General features: G+C 53.1%; 1 protein-coding gene and 1 long non-coding RNA gene across 4 annotated transcripts; one reads left to right on the plus strand and one right to left on the minus strand.

The window, feature by feature from the left end:
- Nucleotides 1–600: 600 nt before the first annotated feature.
- On the minus strand, nt 601–3,610 carry LOC116564456. The gene is made up of 2 exons (XR_004274906.1): nt 2,974–3,610; nt 601–1,307 (listed from the first exon to the last, which is right to left on the minus strand). It is a non-coding gene; the product is annotated as an uncharacterized LOC116564456 (long non-coding RNA).
- Nucleotides 1,454–22,667, plus strand: SHF (Src homology 2 domain containing F). Of its 3 annotated transcripts, XM_032297590.1 has the most exons (7): nt 1,454–1,962; nt 10,829–10,970; nt 14,182–14,388; nt 15,900–16,040; nt 17,608–17,779; nt 17,924–18,043; nt 21,737–22,667. In XM_032297590.1, exons 1-7 carry the CDS (start codon nt 1,465–1,467, stop codon nt 21,921–21,923), a joined length of 1,467 nt encoding a protein of 488 aa, XP_032153481.1. In that variant the 5' UTR covers nt 1,454–1,464; the 3' UTR covers nt 21,924–22,667. The 3 variants fall into 3 exon arrangements, with proteins under 3 accessions (XP_032153481.1, XP_032153483.1, XP_032153484.1); XM_032297592.1 differs by lacking the exon at nt 15,900–16,040; XM_032297593.1 differs by lacking the exons at nt 15,900–16,040; nt 17,608–17,779; nt 17,924–18,043; nt 21,737–22,667 and adding an exon at nt 14,571–14,703.
- Nucleotides 22,668–22,702: the final 35 nt, after the last annotated feature.

Consider the following 22,702-nt stretch of genomic DNA (forward strand, 5'->3'; position numbering starts at 1 on the left):
CCCCCTGCTTTGAACTTCTTTCCTTTGGGGCCTCTTGACTTTTTGCTCCCTCAAAATGCAGATATGCCCGGTGCCGTGGCTCACACCTGTAATCCCAGCACTTTGGAAGGCCCAGGCGGGCGAATCACTTGAGGCCAGGAGTTCGAGACCAGCCGGGCCAACATGGTGAAACTCCATCTCTACTAAAAATACAAAAAAATTAAGCAGGCATGGTGGCGTACGTTTGTAATCACAGCTACTTGGGAGGTTGAGATGGGAAGATCACTTGAACGGAGGCAGGGGAAGGGAGGGTTGGGGAGGGGGTGGAGGTTGCTTTGAGCCAAGATCGCCCCACTGTACTCTAGCGACAGAGTGAGAGAGTCCGTCTCAAGGACAGACATAAGCCTAGGAGTGCCGAGACACTGAGGCAGTGGGGGTAAGGGTGTGGGGTAAGGTGAGGTGAGGCAGCTAATTTCCCAACAGAGCCAAAAGCAAATGGTGTTGGCTTCAGGGCTACAGCATTTATGGGGAGGAACTGGCTTTATTTCTAAGACAAAAATGCCTAGCACTTGAGCATCCTAGCCTCGGGAGGATAAGGAGTTTGTGATAGACAACACTGGGACTGTTTCTAGACTTGATTTATTGACTTGTCTGTTTCCATTTTGTCACTCATCTAATTGACAATGAAGCCCGGGATGCGGCTGGAAGGGATTTCTGCGTGCGTGCGCATGCTACCGTCAGAGCCGGGTGGGCCCGCTGCCGGCAGGTGCTCCCGTGGGGGGTGGGGGTGCTGTTTGAGCGAAAGCTGATTGCCTGGGAGAATGGCTTGTGTGGAAACGACACGAGTGAAGTAGGCGTCTCTAGGGAGTTGTTTGTATGTGATGTCAGATGTGTTTGCCTGGATTGGGAAGTAACGTAGGTTCGGGTATGTGCAGTGCGTACGGTTGGATGGGAGGAGGTTGTGGGGTTCCCAAGGTTGCACGGGAGAAGGAGGCTTACAAACAGGTCTTACAGAACAGCCCCTTTTCTTGCCCTCCTAGATTTTCCTTCTAGATTATAGTTTCCAGTTGCGGGATCCTGGGAGAAGGAAGGGGAGAGGAGGAAGACGCCCTAGAGCCAGGACTCTGGGGGCTCCCCTCTCTGCGTCTTGTAGGAGCTGGAAGCTGGGGAAAAGAACAGATAGGGATGTGTGCGCGCCCACAGGGGACCGCGTGGCGACACGTGGAGGATTCAGTCTCAGCCTAGGAGTAGCATCGTCTGCCCCTGGGCCGCCCACTTTACTTCTTGCCGGTCTACACAGGCTGGAAGCCCTCGCCCGCTCTTCTCAGCTGCGGGAGGAGGCAGACCCCGTTAGGGAGCGGAGCCCCGCCTCTCCCTTGTTACTGAGGCGCCCCGCCCCCTCCCCGCCCGGCGGAGCCCCGCCCCCCTCCCCACCCCCGTCCCCCACCCGCCGCCGCGCTACCCTCGCTCAGTCTGGCTGGCCCCATGTTACTGAGCGGAGCTCCTCTGGCGGGCTCCCGCCCGGGGCCACGGACGCAGGGGAGCGCTGGGGGCGGCCCGGGGGGGTCCCGCCGGGGCGCCGGGGGTGCGGGAGCCGGCCCGGGAGGGGGTGGCAGCGGCGGAGTAGCCAAGTGGCTCCGGGAGCACCTGGGCTTCCGTGGGGGGCTCGGTGGCGGAGGGGGCAGCAAGCCGGCACCCCCGGAGCCCGACTACCGCCCCCCTGCGCCTTCTCCGGCCGCACCCCCCGCGCCGCCCCCGGATATCCTGGCCGCCTACAGGCTGCAGCGGGAGCGCGACTTCGAAGACCCCTACTCCGGGGGGTCGTCCGGTTCCGCCGCCCTCGCCACCCCCGCCACCCCCGGCCCCACGCCGCCCCCGCGCCACGGCTCTCCCCCACACCGCCTTATTCGGGTCGAGACCCCTGGGCCCCCGGCGCCCCCTGCTGATGAGAGGATCTCTGGACCCCCCTCCAGCGGCGACAGGGTGAGTGCAGCGCCGGGCCGGGGTGTCGAGGAGGGGTGGCGGTCAGGGGTCTGGAGGTTGCGAGGAGAAAGATGGCCTGGCCAGGGCCCCTTGGTGTCTCAACTCCTGGCAGACGCGAGCCCCTGACCCCGGGGCTCCGAGCCTTCACCCACCTTTGTTCAGATTCTCAGCTGACTAATCTGAGACGGAAGCCCCAAACTGTGCCCTTCTGCCCCATCCACTGTAATGGCCCCAGGACTGGGGACCCTCCCCCTCCCGGTCTGGCTCTCCACTTCGCAGCCCCCTCCAGCCTGATCTGTGAGCCTTTTTCTAGCGGGAATTGAGGTGCATCTCCCAACCCCCACTGGTTGATGGCCTTTCTGCCCCTCTGGAAGCAACAGCTCTCTGCCCTTTGATCTCTGACCCTTCCCCCAGGGCACAGCCAGCACAAAGCTCTACCCTCCTGCTGCCTCTCTGCCTCCTCCTCCTCTTCCTCCTCCCCTTTCTCCAGCCTAAGCATCCTTGCAGGTGCTGAAGCCCCAGAAAGGAGGTGAAGACGGGTTTCTCCTTGTGGACACAGCACAAGCTGGCCTTTGCCCTACCCAGTGGGACTGGAGCTGGATGGGCTGTTGTTCTCAGGGGGCCAAGATAGGCAGCTTACAGGTCTTGCCAAGGGGCTTCCTGGGGTCCAGGCCCACTCTTCCCTCCTTCCCTTGTCCCCTCAGGTATGAGGATAGTCAGTGCTCAGGACCTGTTGCCCACATGGGGCTAAGCAGCTGAGCCCATTCCTCCTCTCCTCCTGGCCTCCCTCTCCCCCAGTCCATTCTGAGGAAGGCTGGAGCCTTTCCTGGGTCTACAGGCACCCGGATAGGGAGGAGAACAGGACACCCACCATGGCTCAGGGCCCTGCCCTGACTCCCGTCGGCCTTATCCCTCCCTGGCAGAGTGAGAGCTGAAAGCCATCCCAGGCCCCTAAATTCTGTGATGATGACTCTGTGGGTTGCCTTGGTTCTGTGGTCCTTCTTCACTCACCCCAGGAGCTCACTTCTGGGGGCCTACTCCTCTCTCCTCAGCAGAGAAGAACATTTTCATTTGATTGGAGTGCAAAGTTGCTGTCCGAATCCATTGGCTCCAGGATTGAGGCTTTTAGCTGAGAGGGCTGTTCTGCCAGATTTCCAGGATGAGAGAGATCTGTCAGGGTCGGAGCAGAAGCCTCAGGAATGCAAATTATTTTTCCTCTAGTTTTTGCCATGGGGCATGGCTGCCCATCCTGGGCCAGGATACTTATTCGGCAGAGGAAGGTTCAAGGGCACTTCTCTGAGGCTGCGCTCCTCTTCTTGTCCCTTGATATTGTGTGATGTGATGGAGGTGGTGACAGTGAGGCAGAGGAGAGGGCTAGGCCCTGTTCTTCCCACTGACCAGCTAGGCTCCTCCTCCCTAACCACTGCCTGTTTGGCACAGGCGACCTGGGCCTGAGCTGTCTTTGGCCCTTCTCCTCTCTGCAGTGGCTTGGATGAACTAACAAGCTGCCTACCAAGCCATGGGCTCCTCCAGGACACAGACCATGTCTTCTTGTGTCTCCCAAGTGCCTAACACAATGTTTGACATAAAGAAAGGTGCATAAATATGTCCTGAATGGTGACTGTCCATTATCACGGTGGCCTGAGGGTCAGGGACTCCCCTAGTCATAGCTTCCCTGGTAGATTTTCCCAGACACCCCCATGGAAGGGGCTACACCCACACATTTCATGCAGAGACTCATAGCCTCTTCTAGCCAAGGGCCTCCATGCCTCAGCTTGGGTCAGCTCTGTGATCTGTGTGCTGTTCAGACTTGGGGGCCAAGAGATGTCTGACTCCTTTGTCAGCTACAAGGACAGGAATGAAATCCAGCAGGCTCTCCCAGGAGCCATACAATCTGGTTTCTTTAATGGTTGTGATGAGAAAGACCCAGGATGCCATCAGAGTTGGCCTGGGGCAGGGATGCTGTCTCTATGGGCCCTGACATGGGGCCTCCCATCATTTAGGGAGAGCAGCTCCCTACCCGATTAGGGGAAGAGTTTGGGGTCTTAGTCTTCCCCTAGGAAAAGCTCAGACAAGGTGCCTGAGTCTTTACCTTAAACCTAAGAAATGCTGCCCCTGGATGTGAGCTGGCGCTTGCGCCTGTGACCAGATGGAGCTGGTGTTTATGTACTATGTGGTTGCTTTTTCCCTGTTTTCTGTTCCTCCTTCTCTCAGGCCTCCTGGCTTGCTTTGAGGTCTCTTCCTGACATAAGATGAGGCCTGGGAACAGTCATGGGCTTTGAGCTGGCCTATCCTCTCCTTCTCCTGGAGCCCAGTGGCTGGGGCTGGGGGAGTCATCCTCTGAGAAGGGGTGGGTCATGAGATTTGATGAAACGGGTAGAGGTGTTTCTATACAAGCCAGAGGGATTGAGCAGAAACCCAGATAGTATGCACGCAGGAGAGAACCAGGTCCTGGACAGTACCCTGAGAGGCCCAGGGGGCTCAGGACCATTAGTCTTCTCCCCATGCGGAGCTCTGGCTGCCAACCCACCCTGGGATCCACTGCTGTAGTTGGCAGGGGTGCAAGGGTGGCCATCTGGGCAGGCCTGGCAGGGCAGGTGTGGGAGCAGCAGGAGTTGTGCCCTGCAACGGGCAGGCAGGGCTTTGCCATCTGGCCAGAGGAAGAGCTTCCTCATGGTGCTGGGCCCTCATCTGGCCCCTAGGCCATGCTCTGGCAGTGGGACTAGAGAGCTGGGCCTTCCCTTGCTTTGCTCCCTTTTCTCAGACCTTTAGCAGGAAAAACCTGGTGTAATTAGGGACAGGGATGGATATGGAAATGGGGCTCTGATTGGACGAAGCTCCGAGCTGCCTATGACCATCTGTGCAGTGTGTCTTTTGCCTCCATCATGCCAAGATATGTGTTTGGGGCTGGGTGGGGAGGTAACATGGATAAGACGACAGTCAGGCACCCTGGATTAAAACCAGGACTCTAAGCTCATGGAGAGGCTTCTGGGCTTCATGAATCTCCAGAAACTGTGTGCAGATATTTCCTATTTTTCTGGGGAAGGGTATAGCTCTTAGATTCTCACAGGGGTTCACAGGCCCCAAAATATTAAAAACTTTAAAAAATAGAGGTACCTCATAGATGATATCCACAGGACTTGGATCCTCCAGGTACAGATTTGGAAAGGAGGAAACAGACAGAGGTAGGAAGAGTAAAGTGAGGGATACAGTCAGGGCATCTGAAGTTGAATGAGTCATTCCTGCCCTGAGGTTAGGAGGATCAGTAGGGGCTGCCAATAAATATAGGCCCATCCCTTAGCCACTGTTCATTAAGTGTATGTTATTAGGCACTGAAAGGGACGTAGCACCTCGTACTTGCCTTTTTGGAGTTTGTTCACTTGTTTGCCTTAATGTTCCTTCTTAAGACTTCCACAGAGTCTGGAGGTCCCATCTGCTTATCTTGCAGATGGAGATGGAGGGAGGAGGAGATTCTCGGGAGAGGAGGGAGGAGAAGAGAGGAGTCCAGGTGAAGGAACTTTCGTAGACTGGTTAAACCTCTTAAGCTTCTGTGGCCCAGGCTGGCCATCTGTGCTGCCATGGCTGCTTTGAGGATGGCTGAGGCCTGCAGCTACTGGGGGATTGGACGGCAGGCCTGTCCACTCTACCCAGTACCGTAACCCTATGCTGCAACACCAACTCTGTCTGGAAGACATCTGTGCTTCTTACCTTGGCCAGTGAGTGACTCATTGACAACTCAGCTCTGGCACTTTGCCTATTGGGAACCAGGAACAGCTGGGACCCTGAGGACCGTGGATGCGAGCTGCTGGCTAGGCTGAGCAAGCCCTGGCTGGGGCCCAGGCCTTGGAGGGTTACCTGCTGCCCACTCCATTGGCCCTCACCACAGAGGCAACATATTATGTGAGAGCAAAAGTTGGGCCCAAACCCTGCATGCAGTGGGCCTGTGGGTGCCTCCAGAGCCTGGTGCCCAGTCTTAGGGCTTCACAGCTTGGAGCTTATTTTGTGTCTATCATGGTGGGCCTCCAGAAAGACTCAGAAATTTGGTCTTTTTGTCTTTAATAATATAGTGGCTAACATTTGCTAAGTACCCACTTTGTGCCTGGTACCATTTTGAAGTAGCTGACATGTATTAGACCAGTTGATCCTTAAAACAATCCTGTGAAGAAGATTCTCTTACTATCCCCAGGTTATAAATGGGGAAACCAAAGCACAGGAATGTTGACTCACACTTGCAAGGTTTCTCAGCCAACAGGTAGTAGAGTGAGCCCAATGCCTGGACCCTCAGCACCTACCACCAGGTGCCTACCAGAGAGGAGGTATTCACTAAACATTTGCTAATGAACAAGAGGAAGCCGACTCTTAGGGAAGGAATGAGGGGTGTGTTCTATGCTGAATTTACCACTTCCGGAATGCTAGGGACCACCGCTTGTTACCCAGTCCCAAAGTGGTACCAGACACATCCAAGGGTTGGGAGGATGGACTGCATGTCTGTAATGGTTGACTGTTCTATAAACATGGCATTGTTCTTGTAATTAGAAAAGGGAAAGACATTTGTTTTATGTCAAGGGATTTCTCAGATAAAGTAGTATAAGGACATTCCAATAAGCAAACAATGTGTATAAAAAGTTTGATCTCGAGAAAGGTAAGTAATGTACCATTTCCCAAACTGTGACAGGTTAATAAGTTTTCAGTGACAAAGGGCTTCCGTGGTTAAATACTTTGGGGGAATTACAGAATTAAACAAAATTAGACTGATTTCTTTGCTGCAGGACTCCTTAGATTTAAAGTGTGTCTTAAATCTACAAATAGAGGAGAGAAGATGCTGCATTTCCCCAATTTTTGGAAAATCTGTGATCAGGCACTACAAGTCAGGAAGCTGGGGTCCCTGTCTTGTCTCTGCTGCTGACAAGCTGCATACCCTGGGCAAGCACCTGAACTCTGAGGCCTTAATACCTGAGTATAAAAGATTATCCTCAGAGCTAACATTTATTCAGCACTGACTCCATGCCAGCCTCTGGGCTAAGAACTTTTACAAATTCATTTTCCTCTTCCCAACCCTGTGATATGGGTACTATTACCATCCTTTTTCTACAGATAGAAAGACAGAGGTCTGCAGATAAAAAGGGGTTTCCAGACACTCAATGTAAACTAAAGAAGCAGAGGAAAGGGGCAGTGGTAGACTTTGGGGACTTTGCAGAGCAAGGGCGCATATTGTAACGTGTGCCCCTCTTGCTCCTCCTGGATTCGCATCCCCTGGAGCCCCGTGGTGGGGGTCAGGAATGTGTTACGTGGCCCAATTGCAGAGTGAAAGAGGAACCAGATGGCAGGCCTGCTAGCTACCACAGGAGAGGCTTGAGCAGGAAGGAGATTCAAAGTATGACAGCTGCTCTGGGAGGGGCACTGCCCAATTAGAACAGCAATAGCAGAGTCCTGGAGGCACCCTGCTGGGTGGCAGGAAGGTGCTGGACAGGGGATCCTCTGGTTAGTGGCTACTTTACCTACTAGTTTGGAAATCTTTCAGTATTTCAGCAGCATTCTGGCTGTATCAGAGGATGTGCCTAAATACCAGCTGTGTTTTTAGGTGTCTTCCCCAAAGGTCCTTCGAGGACAATTCCTCCCTTTGGCCCTTGGGCCGCCAGAATCTTTAATTTCTATTCAGATGGGGATTCTGTGGAGAGCCTGATCCTGCAGCCATTAGAGGTCAGGGTGAATGGGGATCTGAAAGGTGATGTCACTTCAGAAGATGGAGTCTGGAGAGGAGGACTGCTGAGTGTCCATTAGTATACATTGAGTACCTACTGTTTTCTGGCTTTGAGATTGATGCAGGGTATAGCAGTGAGCACATCAGAGTGGGGCAAAGGGACCATAAACAAAATTATGGTAGGACAAAGGGGTCGGAAGCCTATTGGTGCAGCTTCCTCCACTGAGCAGTTTATCCTGGGGACCTAGAAGCCACTGGGAAAGCAGGCCTGGGTTTTGCCTGGTATCTTCTGTGCCCAGGGTGGGTGCCTGTCCTGCCATCCTCTCCAATTGGTATCTCTGCTGCTGCTCCCGACTCCCAGACCTGTGGGTGGCTTCTTTGGGCACTCCAGCCCAGGGTGTGGAGCCAGGAATGGAACAGAGGAGCCATTGAGCGGCCCGCAGAGTTGCCACCTGGGTGCCTACGGGCACTGCAGGCTAGAGCTGAGGAGGCCCACGCCAGCCTGGGAGGGGTCACGGCTCTGGGCATGGGCCCAGGACTTGGGTGGGAAGGGTGCTGCCTGCAGGTTTGGTGAGGGAGAGGCAGGAGGGGCTCTATGGGGTGGAGGAGCAGGGTTTGGGGGGATATAAGGCACCTCTGCTGGCCGAGCAGCATGTGGTGACACAGCTTCACTTGGAAAGACTGTCCCCTCAAAGGACCCCACCCTATCCAGATTTGTGTTTCCTCTCTTTCCTGAACAAACAGGGAAAATTACTTCCTTTGCCCATTTTTCCTGTTTTATGTGAGTAGATTTAACATATTTATGGAGAGCTTTCAGGAATTTAACAGTAAACATGGTTCCTGCCCTCAGGAAGCTCACAGTCTGCAGGAAGACATACAACAAAACAAATATTACCATGCAGTGTGATAATAACCCAGCACAGAGATACCTCACAGGCCTGGGGGGAGTATGGAAAGGCTTTCTGAAGAAATAATCTATAAGGGTTAGCTTGAGGAGGAAGGGGAAAGCTATCCAGGTAGAGGGAAAGCCTTTGAAGTAGAAAGAACATGCAGCTTTCTGGTAACAAAGTGATCCAAGGTGAGTAGAGAGAAAGAGAAAGTGGAAGCTTTCAAATCTCTTTAACTCCAGACTTTTTCCTGAAGCACTGGAGAGCCAATGCAAGGTTTAAGGATAAAGTGTTGGTTGATTCAGACACTGTTGAGCAACTGCCACAACAGTGTGATGCTGGCTGCTGACTGACAGAATCACTGAAGGTGGGCTGACCATAGAGCCCCGCTGGTCAAGAGGGAGCACTGTGGGTGCCAGTTGGCCTGGGAGGAAGCAACTTGGGCGGGTAGGGACGAGTGGATTTATTTTCTCTATTTCCTGAAGGAAGGAGGACTAGGGGTGAAGGGCTCCAAGGGGAGATAGGCGATGATCAAGGAGAAATATTTTTCTAGTGCCTACTGTATGCCAGGTGCTTATTGGAGCTGGAAAGACAAAAATGACAAAGAGCCCTCGGGTCTGGATAGCCCGGTGGTGATGATGGGATGATCTGAGGTAGTGGTTATCCCACAAGCAGGCAGAGACGAAAGGGAGGTGCTAAAGGAGCTGAGGCCTTGAGTAGAACAAGGTGGGACCTGACGACCCCAGACGAGATGGTAGGAGCCATTGGGAGGTGCCTCAGAGGGAATAGCGGGGTTGAAGGAACATGCAGAAGGCATCTTCAGATGCCCTGACTGCAAATGGGTTATTATCACACTGCATGGTAATATTTGTTTTGTTTCATGTCTTCCTGCAGACTGTGAGCTTCCTGAGGGCAGGAACCATGTTTACTGTTAAATTCCTGAAAGCACTCTGTAAATACGTGTTAAGTCCATTCACATAAAATAGGAAGAATGGACAAAGGAAGTAATTTTCTTCATCTCTGCCTTGCTAGGGGTCCCCATTCCTAGATCCTAACCCAGAGCAGGCCAATCACCCCACCCCACCTGGGCCTCCACCCCAGCTGGCTCGCACAGCCTCGATCTGGCTCAGAACCAAAGCCTAGACTGAGATTTAGTGAAAGGCAAGAAAGGCCTCTTCCCATGCCGTAGGCCCTGGAGCCACCTCCTGTCATCATTGCCTGTCAACCCAGTGGTGCAGTGCTCCGGGGGTGCTGGCAGCCTTGGGTGGGCTGGGCTCGGTCTCTGCCTTAGCCAGCGCCCCACCAGGAGAAGCCCAAGCCCAGCCTGGAGAAAGGTTCTATTGTCCTCAGCTGCACCCCGCCCTGAGCACCTTGAGCACCTCTTTGGTGTGTGGTTTGCAGGCATAGAGGAGTGGCCGTGAGCCACTTGTGTGGGAGAAAGGGGCAGCATGGGAAGTGAAGGGCCAAAGTGAAGCCTTTCCTGTCCCTGCTCTCCAGGAGCCATGGGGACTTCAGCATTTCAGGGCTGCCCCAATGCCTGCTTCAGCATTCTGTCTCCTGGGACAGTCAAGATGCCGCTTGGTGGCAGGCTGGCAGCCTCTTGCACAAAGGGCATGGGTTCCAGTCACCTGCTTCCTCCACTTATGCAGAACGGTCCTGGACATGTTCCCTAACTTCCCTGAGCCTCTGACTCCTTAAAATGGGGCCAGTAACACCCACATGACAGGGATGTTGTGCGGCTCAATCAGCAGAACTGGAAAAGTGAGTACTCAGCCTTTCCTTTGATGGTCAACGGCTGTTTATTCATTCACCATCTGGAAGTGCCCTCATAGGCATGGACCATGCAAATCTCTGAGTTGTCTCACTATTCTTTGCTTGCTCTTTGAACTCTTCCAACTTCTTTGCAACTGTTTCGCTGAATTAACTCCCTCTGTTGAACCACCTGGTGTAGGCTCTGGTCCTGCTTGGACGCTGACTTGAGGCAGGCCCTAAGGTCCAGTAGCCTCCTTCTGGCCATTTAGCTTAGGAGATGGCCTAGAGGCGCAAAATTAGTGGAAAAGAAAGATGTACCACTTGGTTGGCAGCCTAGTGGGGGAACCCTGCAAAGGAAGAGCCAGAGCTTGTCCCCATCCAAGCTCACAGCCTGCCCTTAAGTATCTGGGGTCTGGGTCTAAGGCAGCCTACTTGGGACTCTTGCTCCCATGGACAGAGCGTCTGAGGAGAAGCAGAGTTGTCTCTCCACTGCCTGAAGCCCACTCTCTTCACTCTCCTCCCACAGCTAGCAATCCTGGAAGACTATGCGGACCCGTTTGATGTTCAGGAGACTGGCGAAGGCTCAGCAGGAGCTTCAGGAGCCCCAGAGAAGGTCCCTGAAAATGACGGCTACATGGAGCCCTATGAGGCCCAAAAGATGATGGCTGGTGAGTAAAAGGGGCAGGGGAGGTGCTCCCGGAGGCCTGGACTCTGCAGAACAGGCTTTGTGACCCACAAGTCTAAGGACAGATTCTTTGGTCCCTAGAAAATATGGAGAAAGTCTTTGCCAGGTCCTTGGGGAGGATGGTCACTGTCTTTCAGAGTCATTTTGGAGAAGCACCTGTGAACTGTGAGATCTGAAGTGGTACAGGAGGCCACACAACTGGAGGTCAGATAGAAGCATTCAAGATAGGAAAGAAAAGAAAGCGGTGAGGGCTGGGAGGGTCAGGGATCCCAAAAAGAGGACCACTAGCCTTGGGAGGGGGGATGAGTTTGAAATGAACCATCTTCGTGACAACTGGAGAAAGATGGCTAGAAACATGGTTACAGTAAATGCCATGAGCCTGGGCAAGTAGTCCAAAGAGTGAGGCTAGGGAGAAGTGAGTAGGACCTGGCCTTGGGAACAGAGGCTGAGAGACAGTCCAGGGGAAAGAGATGAAATAGAAGTGATCAGAGAGGACAGGGTGGGTCTGTCCAAGCTACGGCCCTGAGGCAAGGTGAGAAGAAGTTTGTTCAGGGGCAAATGATGTTAGTCCTGGGTGTTAGTCCTAAATGAGAGATTCCAAGTGGGGCAGGGCAGCGCTTCATAGGCTGGAATGAGGTATCTGGACTTGCTTCAGAATGGGCAGTGGAGTCATGATGAATTCTTGAGCAAGAGAGGAACAGGACGAATATGGCATTTTAAGAGGATTACTGAGGCTTTCGTGTACAGAATTGCCCGCAAGAATCAGGCATTGGAAAGTTGGGTTAGCAGGATGTTGAAATTGTTGGGGTTTTAAGGGGCCGATAATTAACACCCCTGTCTTTCTCTCCTGAGCTTGGAAATAATTGAGAAATAAGATTAAGGAAATAGATAGGTGGAGAGGAAAATGTCAGCTTTATTACTGATAAAGTTGATTAGAGAACATTACTTATGTTCACCACAATGGGCTTCTTATGTGTCATCACGATGAGCTTCTTTTTTTTTTTTTTTGAGACAGAGTTTCGATCTTGTTGTCATGCTGGAGTGCAATGGCACGATCTCCGCTCACTGCAACCTCTGCCTCCCGGGTTCAGGCAATTCTCTTGCCTCAGCCTCCTGAGTAGCTGGGATTACAGGCATGTGCCACCACTCCCAGCTAATTTTGTATTTTTAGTAGAGACAGGGTTTCTCCGTGTTGGTGAGGCTGGTCTCCAACTCCTGACCTCCAAATCCTGATGGGATTACGGGCGTGACCCACTGCCCCCGGCCTACAGCGGGCTTCTTAATACTTCACCACAGAATTAAATTTGCCCACTCAGGCTTGGACAACTCAGTAGGCCTAGTAGAGGAACTCTGCAAAGGAAGAGCCAGAGCTTGTGCCTATCCAAGCTCAGAGCCTGCCCTTTGGTACCTGGGGCTCTGGGTCAATGGCAGCACAGGAGCAGGCCACTGACTACATGAACCAGAATGCTCTTTCTCTTCAAGAGAAGGAGAGCGTGCATTCAGTGGCCAACTCAATAAAGTGCTCTTCCTACTTGGGAGAGGTAGTGAGAGAGGCAGAGAGTGGTCAGGAATATCCCAGGAATATTATTCCATGGAGGCCTTGGAAACATGAACCTGCAGAATGGAAGTTCACCCTAGCAGTAATTTACATACGGAGAGATGAGGGTGAAGGTCATCAAGTATTGGAAAAGAACAAATGTGATTTGAAGAATGAAGGAGAGCCAGGTCCAAGGAGAACAGTAGTAGACAGAAATGGAGAAGGTGAGAAGCTGACTACCCCATTTAGGCCAGAGGGTATGGACCCCCAGGAGGCCCATGAATGCCCTGAAATTATATGTGAAAATATAGAAGCACATTTTTCTGGGGAGTAGCTCCATAGCTTTTATCATATTTTCACTGAGGTCAATGATCCTAATAAGAGAACCACTAGCTTTGGAGAAGGTGATAACTTTGAAACTATGAAATGTCAAAGTGGAAGGTCCTTATGGACACACATGGCTGGAAATACAGATGCATCAAGTGCCATGAGGCTGGGTCATGGCATTAGGATAGGGAGAAATGCATAAGCCCCAGTCTTGGGGAACAGAGGCCAAGAGAGGATCTAGGGAGAGGCCAAATGGGGGTGATCAGAAAGAAAGTCTTTGCCAGGTCCTTGGGGTGGATGATCACTGCCTTTCCCATAGTCATTTTGGAGAAGCAGCTGTGACTTGTGTGACCTGAAGTGGCACAGGAGGCCACACAACTGAAGGTCAGATATTAGCATTCAAGATAGGAAGGACAAGATAATGGTGAGGGCTGGGTCAGTGATCCCAAAAAGAGAACCAATTAGCTTTGGAGAAGGTGATGAGTTTGACACCATGGAATGTCAAAGTGAAAGGTCTTTATGACGATGAATGTGATTTGTCAAAGGGAAAGTTTAAAGGAGGTGGTGGTCCACAGTGTCTGGGCAGCAAAGAAGAATTTTGTGATTGTGAAATATCTTTTGTGGGCTGGGTGTGGTGGCTCAGGCCTGTAATCCCAGCACTTTGGGAGGCCAAGACAGGTGGATCACCTGAGGTCCGGAGTTCAAGACCAGCCTGGCCAACATGGTGAAACCCCATCTCTACAAAAATACAAAAATTAGCCGGGTATGATGGCAGGTGCCTGTAATCCCAGCTACTCGGGAGGCTAAGGTGGGAGAATTGCTTGAACCTGGGAGGCGGTGGTTACAGTGAGCTGAGATTGTGTCATTGCACTCCAGCCTGGCAACAGAGCAAGACTCCGTCTCAAAAAATAAATAAATAAAAGACATCATTTTAGACAGAAGGAAACAAATGGAACTTGGCAGCAGGGAGGAGGTGGACAAGTGGAGGATCATGCCTCAGTTTCCCAAACTCATAAACTTTAGCTACCCAGGCCTTGCTGGCTGTCGTAGGATCCTTTTCCTGTCTTTAGCTTTGGCGCCCACCTGCCTTCTTTGGGTCACTTACTTTTTTTTTTCTTTCTTTTAAATCCTGAAACATCTGAATCTCAGGGTCCCTTACTTTTAGAGAGCCAGAAGTGTTTTGAGGGTGAGGAACCCAGGATGCGTGGCTGCTGAGCTCCCCCCTAGAGCCAGGGCGTCTCTTCTGAAGGAGGCTGGTTTGTTGCTGAGAAGCACTGTGGGAGGAGGGGAGCTGAGCCCTCACCTCTCCCTTCCTGTCCTGCCCCGGCAGAGATCCGGGGCTCCAAGGAGACAGCAGCTCAGCCCTTGCCTCTGTATGACACACCATATGAGCCAGAGGAGGATGGGGCCACCCCAGAGGGTGAGGGGGCCCCCTGGCCCCGGGAGTCTCGCCTGCCAGAGGATGATGAGAGGCCCCCAGAGGAGTATGACCAGCCCTGGGAGTGGAAGAAGGAGCGGATTTCCAAAGCCTTTGCAGGTGAGTCCTGGTGGAGAGGGCAGGTCAGCTGGGGTCTCTGAGCAGCTTTCCATTCTCAGGAGAATGAAAGGAGTGGACTCCAGGAGTCCAGGGAGGCCCAGGATCAGGACTCAAGGGAAATGTAGTTGAGTTCTATACCACAGAGGGTGGGCTTGGCAGTGTGGACACAGTGATGTGTGCAGGGTCAAGGAATGGCTGCAGAAGAAGGATGAAGGCATTTCTCTGCATCACCACCTCTTGGAAGCTAAAAGGCTTAGACTACTTCTATCTTTTGGGAGCTGGGTATATTTAAAAATAAAGAAATTCCAAAACAGACTTATGAAACTCGTGGCATATGTTAAAATACTTAACATTTAACAAAAGAAGGCACTTACTTCAAACAATGAAAACAGCTATGGGTGTAACCTGAATTCTAGGGCTGTCCCTCCCAGTGGTAGGGCCCTGCCAGACCAGGGGTATCTGACCCCAAGGAGATTTCTGAGGAGCAGAGTGAGGCTATGAGAAATTCCTTAATTGTCAAATGAAGATCAGGTTTCTTCTGTTCCTGCCACACTGTTGTCCATCTCAAGTCCAAATCTACCATGGAAAAGTGCATGTTAGCGGTCTGAGGTGGGTGGAGAAGGAGCCTGGAGTAGGGAGAGGGCTTTTGCTCCTTGGTCCTTGATTCAGGGAGAACACAAAGGGCTCAAATGCCATTCAACTTCACTCCTGCCCCCATATGCCTCTCTCCCCTGCTTGGGCAAGGGGTTTCTCTTGAAGCTGGACCCAGCCCTTTTCTGCCCTCCCCAGCATAGCAGCCAGACTGGGAAACCACAGGATTCTAGTATTTTTCCTGTAAAGTATATACCATTGAGGATAGGCCGTTTATCTCCAGAAGTCTCTTTGGAGAATCAATATTGTTTGGATTGCTTAATGGGAAAATCTATGCTCGTCATTAGGAAACCTCATTAGCAGTCCAGCAGCCGCCAGTGGCATCACTCTTCTCAAGATGGGGGGATTAAATTTCAATAAAAATCTGCCCCCAAGTCTGAGTAATCCTGACAACCTGAGGTGAGGCTGGCTCATTCTCGCTGCCTGTGAGTTCCCAGGCTGTGGGGAAAAGGAGAAAGGGAGGCAAGGCTGTGGGTGCCAGGAAGCTGTGGAAACCCAGGTGTGGTGCTGGGAGGTGCTGGTGACTCTTAGTCCTGCATTTCCTCTGTTCCTGGTACCTTTGGGCCCTGGAGGCTGGTGAGAGGTCAAATGAAGGGGACCCATGGGCTGGCAGAGCAAGACCCTGCATCCTGCTGCTTGTCACCCGAGCCTCCCGCCCTCTGACCCCGCCAGCCTGGTGTGGTCAGCGTTGGCTCCACCCAGCCCTTCAGTCCCTTCCCAAAAGCCTCTGCCTCTGCCCCTCCTCCTTTCTAGGCTGTCCTGTGTCCTGGCTCTGGGTTTTGGTGTCTCAACCTCTCCCTCTTTCTGTCTCTGTCTCTGTCACTGTCTGTCTCTCTTCTCACTTCTGCTGCTGGCTCCAGTTGACATTAAGGTCATCAAAGACCTACCTTGGCCTCCACCTGTGGGACAGCTGGATAGCAGCCCCTCCCTGCCTGACGGGGACAGGGACGTCTCCGATCCAGCCTCGCCCCTCCCAGAGCCCAGCCTGGAGGACAGCAGCGGTGGGTCCTGGGGGACTTCTAGCCAGGGTGACATGTCCTCTCCCCTCCAAGCTCTTCGGGTCGGGTTGGAGGAGCTGAGAGGTGGGGCAGGGTTTGGAGACCCCAGGAAAAATCTCATTTGGGAAGAAGAAGGAAAAGACAAAATGCACATTCCTCCCTTCCTCGCAGCTGTGGGGACGATGTCTCCTACGATGGCCCGTTTCTAATGTGTTCCTCACCATGCTGCAAAAGTCTACCATTTTAAATTTACTTTGGGGGGAGCTTTGCTTGACCAGATCCTTTAGCAATGTGAATACTCCTGAGGTGGGGGTGGGACAGGCACAGGAAGTATGGAACTCCTCGGCACAAAGGAGATCTGACCCTTGCATCTGGTGACTGAAAGACAATAAGGTTTGAAAGTGCTACAAGGAGAGAAAAAGCTCAAATGAGGAGAAAGAAGGCACTTAATTCTTTCTCTATGTTCAGTCCTGCCCAGAATGGGCACCCAAGTGTGTGTGTGCACAGGCATGAGCATTTGTATGTACATTGGTGCCTGAATGTTGTATTTTTTTTTTTTTGAGACGGAGTTTCGCTCTTGTTGCCCAGGCTGGAGTGCAATGGCGCGATCTCGTCTCACCGCAACCTCCGCCTCCTGGGTTCAGGCAATTCTCCTGCCTCAGCCTCCTGAGTAGCTGGGATTACAGGCACGCGCCACCATGCCCAGCTGATTTTTTGTATTTTTAGTAGAGACGGGGTTTCACCATGTTGACCAGGATGGTCTCGATCTAGTGACCTCGTGATCCACCCGCCTCGGCCTCCCAAAGTGCTGGGATTACAGGCTTGAGCCACCACGCCCGGCCCTGAATGTTGTATTTTTAAATACGAGATGAAGGAGGGTGTTTGTCACATACGTGCATGTGCATGCATGTGTGCCTGTGGCCACGGGACCTACGGGGGCTCAGCCTTCCCTTATGTAGGCTCAGCTGTCAGGCTTCCCTGGTCTGGGAGGGCAGAGCTACCACCTCTGGGCCTCTGTGGGTTGGGGAGGGGAGCCAGTGGGCAGCAATGTTGGGGGTGGGGGAGGGGCTGGCTGGCTGGCGGCTTTGGGCAGGATTAGCCTGTCAGGATGGCACCAAGGGGAATCAGATAATTGTTCTCAGATCAATAAGTCATTTCTACAGAATGGCTTGGCAGGGTGATTTGGAGAACGGTAATGAACTCTGAGGAGGAGAAAGAAACAATATTATCAGCGCTGAAGCCACCCTGAAAGGATGGACTGGGGGAAGGCAGTCAGCTGCTGTGGAGGGAGAAGCTTGCATGGTTACTGGGGTTGCTCCTCTGCCCTCTCCTTGCATAGCGTGGGGACTTCGAGGCCCCATGTGGCACAGAAGGCTGGACCCACCCCCACCGAGGGATGGACCCAGGATTATGTCCCCAGAGCCACTCAGGCCCTTGAGCATGAGCTGCTCTCCTAGGACATTCCTTTGATCCTTTTTGGGGCTGGAGGAATCTGGGCACTGGCTATTCAATAGGGACATCTGAGGAGCTCTAGGGTCCTCAGAGTCCATGACTGATATATTCCCCACAGCCCAGTTTGAAGGATCGGAGAAGAGCTGCCTGTCACCTGGCCGGGAGGAGAAGGGGCGGCTACCTCCCCGACTCTCTGCAGGGAACCCCAAGTCAGCCAAGCCCCTAAGCGTGGAGCCCAGCAGCCCCCTGGGGGAGTGGACAGATCCAGCACTGCCTCTGGAAAACCAGGTGTGAGTGTCTGTGTCCAGCTGGGGACTCCCTCCCTGCTCCTCCCCTCCTGGCACTGGCTTCCCTTCAGGGGACACCCACAATGGGTGGGCCTGGATGGCGAGGGACCCAGCAGAGATGCCCCCCTTCCTCTCTCTTATCCTCAGCTGGTATCATGGGGCCATCAGCCGAACCGACGCCGAGAACCTGCTCCGGCTATGCAAAGAGGCCAGCTACCTGGTACGCAACAGTGAGACCAGCAAGAATGACTTCTCCCTCTCCCTCAAGTGAGTGCGGACAGTTGTGGGTTCAGGGACAGCCAGCAGGGTGGAAGGGGACTCCAGTATTCCCCTCATGCCCAGCCAAGCTGGGAGGTCACCATCCCCCATAAACAATCCCCAGGCACTGGTAATCTGAGACTCAGCCCCTGCTCTCAAGGAGCTCGGAGTCCATTGGGAGAAATAGTTGATCCACACTGTCCAGCTCAGAAGGGTTCTGTTCTAGCTGTGTGGCCTGGGCCCCCTTAACCTTTCTAGGCCTCAGTTTCCTTACTAATGAAGTGGATGGGGGATAATATAGGGAGGGATTAGATGAAATAATGCATGAGAAGTGCTTAGTATAATGCTGAGGGCTCAATAAAATTATCACAGTCATCATTATTAATGGAAGCCCAAGATGTTCTAGAAGCATAGACAAGGAGATAGGAGCTTTGCCTGAGGGAGTCTATAGGGTAAGATGGGGGGCTGAGTCCTGGAAGGAGGGCAGGGCAGTGGACACAGCTATTCCTGTCTACTCTGAGGAGGTGAATATGTGTGTGTGTTTGGGGATGGGGGTGTCTGAGCTTTTGGGTCCTGGAAGAGGTAGGGGAGACAGGGCCCTCCCTTCCCATCAGCTTTCCTCCCAGGAGCAGCCGATCGGCCTCCCAGACTCCCTGGTAGCATGGCCTGCCCTGCCCTGGACAACCAGGAGTTCTGCCTGGTAGACCCTGCACCCCATGTTAGGAAGCCATTGGGGTGGTAAGTTCATTTGCCTCCTGCCATCACTAGTAGGACACCTGCATCACTTTCTACGGCCATCAAAGCACAGGTATTCAAACAAATCCAGTCTATGGAAATTTGGAGCTACTAAACCAGACATATTTGGGGGATAATTATTTAACTTCACTAAAAGATAACAGAAAAAGTGGTGGGCGTGGTGGCTCACACCTGTAATCCCAGCACTTTGGGAGGCCGAGGCAGATGGATCACCTGAGGTCAAGAGTTCAAGACCAGCCTGACCAAAATGGTAGAACATCTGTCTCTACCAAAAATACAAAATTAGCTGGTCTTGGTGGTGAGCACCTGTAATCCCAGCTATTCAGGAGGCTGAGACAGGAGAATCACTTGAACCCAGGAGGCAGAGGTTGCAGAGAGTGGAGAACGTGCCATTACACTCCAGCCTGAGTGACAGAGCAAGACTCCGTCTCAAAAAAGAAAAGAAAGTGCCAAAGTGCCAGAGTATAGTCAGGTAACCTGAGTTCTATTCTTGGATTTGATAAACTAGCTGTGTGATCCTAGGGAAATCACTTAATATCTCCAAGCCTTGGTTTCTACCTTTGCCAAATGAGTTGGTAGATACTGCTTTTTTCCAGCTGTCATACCCTAGGAGTCTTTGAATTATAGAATCAAAGGAGCATTTTCCAGAAAAGTTTTTGTCAAAAATTTGATTTACGTAACCTCAGAAATGTGTATTGCTTTAAAAATTATAGTTAAAGTTCATGGAGCATACCAAGTAGCCTATATACCATCTCTAAACCAACTATTCCCCTGCAAGATAGATCTCCTTTTTATAGACAGAAAATAAATTCAAAGAGGTTTGTTACTTGGCCAAGGCCACCAGGTAATAAAGTCCCCAAAACAGGATTTGAACCCAGCTCTGTCTGACTCCACAAACCATGGTATTCCAGGGCTCCACCAGTGCCATATTGTTTGGTACTGGCCAAGGTAAGGGGAGATGCCAGGGCTTCCAGAGTGGAGCCCTTTGGGCCTGCCTTAGCCTGGGAGGTAAAATGGCAGGCAGGCTTGGAGGCCTGGAGACCTGCTCCTGCCCCTGGCTGTCCTGGCTCGCATCTGTCTGCCAGAGCCTCGTTTGCATATAAATAGCTTCTCTGAAATACAATTACGGTTTCTCTTCTCTCTCTAATGGAAGGACTTTCACTGGTAATTAAACAACTTCCTCCAAAAGCCTTGCCCGCCTGGACCTGCAGCCCAGCTGGTCCTAACCTCAGTCCCCTGAGGGTCTGGCAAGGGCTTTGCTGTGTCCTGATGGACCCTTGGGACTTTGTCCCAGGAGGTGGGAAAGCACAGCCATCCCCTCCCCAGGAGGTTGGTTATCCAGATGGAGGCTGAGCTCTCTGGCCACTTGTCCTTCTTAGCCAGATCTGTCTGTCAAGAAGATACAATGTGCAGCTTTTAGGAGAGGCGATTCCCCAGGTGGACTAAGGGGAAGGGGTCAGCCCCAGCTGAGAAGAGGTGAAGGAAAGCAGGGCCCATGTTGCTGCCCACAGCCTTGGGCCTGACAGGGACACTGCCTCCCTTCTCCACCACCCACAGGGACTGTTTGCCTCAGGCCCTTGGCTCCTTTCCTCAAGGACCTGTGCTGTCACCATCAGCCCCAGTTATCTCAGACCTACAGATGTTCCCCCACCCCCCTCCCCACCACCCTACCTTGACACACCCAGCCCTGGGGCCCCAGGTCTTTTCCCAGCAGTCTGCTAGGGGAGGCAGAGGGATGGAATTGAGGGCCTGGTTTTTTCCTCCCATCTCACCTCTCTTAAGCCTCCCCACTCTGATTTCTCACTTGTGGGCCTGGTGAAATGGGTTCAGCCGGAGCCTTTGTACCCAGGCCAGGGGAGGCGAGTGCTGAGGATTGCCAGCCTCACCTCTCTGGGGGGTGGGCCTCAGGATGGAGGCAGCCCCCCTCACTGGTTCTACTTTTCACACTAACCCGTAAGCCCTATCCTTGTCCCCAAGTAGGCTCTGATCAGCAGTATACAACACTTAGGCTTCAGGGCTTCCCAAAACATTCCTTGCCTATGCATGGGCTTCAGACCTGAGGCCTGACTGACCAAGCCTGTGGTAGTTTAGACCTAAATATTCTTGCTGGAGGTCTCTCCCCCATTCCTTCTCAGGGGCCAAGGGTGCCTGGATATTTAGGAGTTAGCCAGAGCTCTGAGTAGTGGGGTCCTTGTCTTGAGGGCAGGGCCAGGCACTAATGCTGATTTATTGGACCTGGTAGGGAGATGGGAGAAGCAGGAGCATGCCCCCTCTGAGCAAGGGTATGAAGTCATTGTAGGCTGAAGGGCCTGAAAGATGAGCTGGGGCTTGGTCCAAGACCCAGAGAGCAAGAGAGTGAAGGGATATCCCCAGGAGGAGGCAGCTGAGCACTCCCAGATTTTGGGGGCACTTCCAGACCAGCTTCCCCTCCCTCCTAGTCTTTAGAAGGGAGAACCCTAAGCAAGCCTAGCTTGGTTGTCATATCTGTCCACCCACCCTCCTGCCAGGGGCATATTTTGTTCCACAGGAGTCATCAGGAGCCCCTCACAGGTGTCCTACCCTACAGCTCACCAAGAGTGAAGTTAAACTGGCCCTGGCCACAGAGGCTGGAGGGCCGGGGTGCCTGGACCCCAGGGTTGGCCAGCAGGGGTTGGGGGTGGTGCTGGTCACTCAGTTTCCACCTGCACACACCCCGAACACTCAGTATACACACATTCTTGGCACATCTTGTGCTCTTACCACAAAGCCAATGCCCAGTGCTACCTACTCACTACCACCACCACCACCCCTGCTTTCTGGATTGACCTCCACCTTCCCTAATCTCTCAATTCTCAGCTGGCTTCGGAACCACCACATTTGCTGTAGGGTTGGGGAGGGTTACTGGATGGCTGGATGGGGGAATGAGAAGAGCCCCCACTCAACAAGGTCTCCTCTCCTCTTTCCCAGGAGCAGCCAGGGCTTCATGCACATGAAGCTGTCCCGGACCAAGGAACACAAATATGTGCTGGGCCAGAACAGCCCGCCCTTCAGCAGCGTCCCTGAAATTGTGCACCACTATGCCAGCCGCAAGCTACCCATTAAGGGGGCCGAACACATGTCTCTGCTCTACCCTGTGGCCATCCGGACTCTTTAGATGTGAAGCCAGGGCACTGTTATAGACCTGCACCCAGCCCTGTGCCCATCACCTGGCTGAGGGCCATGGCTCTTCCCAGGGACATGATCTCTGAAATCTTTCTTCTCTTGGGATCTAGTAGAAGCTGAAGATTCCTTAATTTATTCTAAAGGGAAAGGGCCCCTGGGTCCTTGGAGTAAGGGGTTGTCTGGAGCTGGGGATAGATTAACTCTGGAGAGAAAGGATGGCCCCTGGAGGAACGGGGTTCCAGAGCTGCTGGGGTCCTAGGGAGTTTCATATTGGCAGCTCTGGCTCCTTTCCGACCATAGGGCAGAGGTGGCGACCTCCACCACCACCACCCTTTCCCACTGGGTCTCTGCGAGGTGGAGCGGAATTCGGCCCCATGGGGCGCCTGACCATCTCTGCTTCCGTCCCCGCCTTCCACCCCACACCGCTGCAGGGCTCGGCCCAGAGTCTGGTACGAGGTTTGGGGAAGGTAGGCCCCTGGGAAGCAGCCGGCTTTGGGGGGTGGGGAGAGGAGGGGAGGGGCTCGGGCAGAGGGAACTGTGCAGTCCCCAGGCCCCCCCGGCTCCGGGCCAGAGGCAATAAATAAACCCGATCCTGCCGGGCACAGTCGCGCCCGCGCCTCCGGCGCCGTCCCCGGGCTGACCGGGGAGGGAGCGGAGAAGCGAGCTCAGATTCTGCTTATAAATCAGCTCTGGAACAGACACAGCCCGGCTGTGAAAAGCACTTTCGAAGCATCAAGTTCCTTTCTTTGCCAAGATGTCAAAACATCCCCC

This window comes from Sapajus apella, unplaced genomic scaffold (genome assembly GCF_009761245.1).
Source record: "Sapajus apella isolate SASKATOON/1434 unplaced genomic scaffold, GSC_monkey_1.0 scaffold37, whole genome shotgun sequence".
Taxonomy (NCBI): domain Eukaryota; kingdom Metazoa; phylum Chordata; class Mammalia; order Primates; family Cebidae; genus Sapajus; species Sapajus apella.

What these genes read in the sequence shown, in the direction of transcription:
- SHF (XM_032297590.1), top strand. Translation starts at nt 1,465, where the DNA reads ATGTTACTGAGCGGAGCTCCTCTGGCGGGCTCCCGCCCGGGGCCACGG. An exon ending in GATTTCCAAAGCCTTTGCAG is followed by an intron (nt 14,389 to 15,899) that starts GTGAGTCCTGGT and finishes TGCTGGCTCCAG; the next exon opens with TTGACATTAAGGTCATCAAA. An exon ending in CTGCCTCTGGAAAACCAGGT is followed by an intron (nt 17,780 to 17,923) that starts GTGAGTGTCTGT and finishes TCTTATCCTCAG; the next exon opens with CTGGTATCATGGGGCCATCA.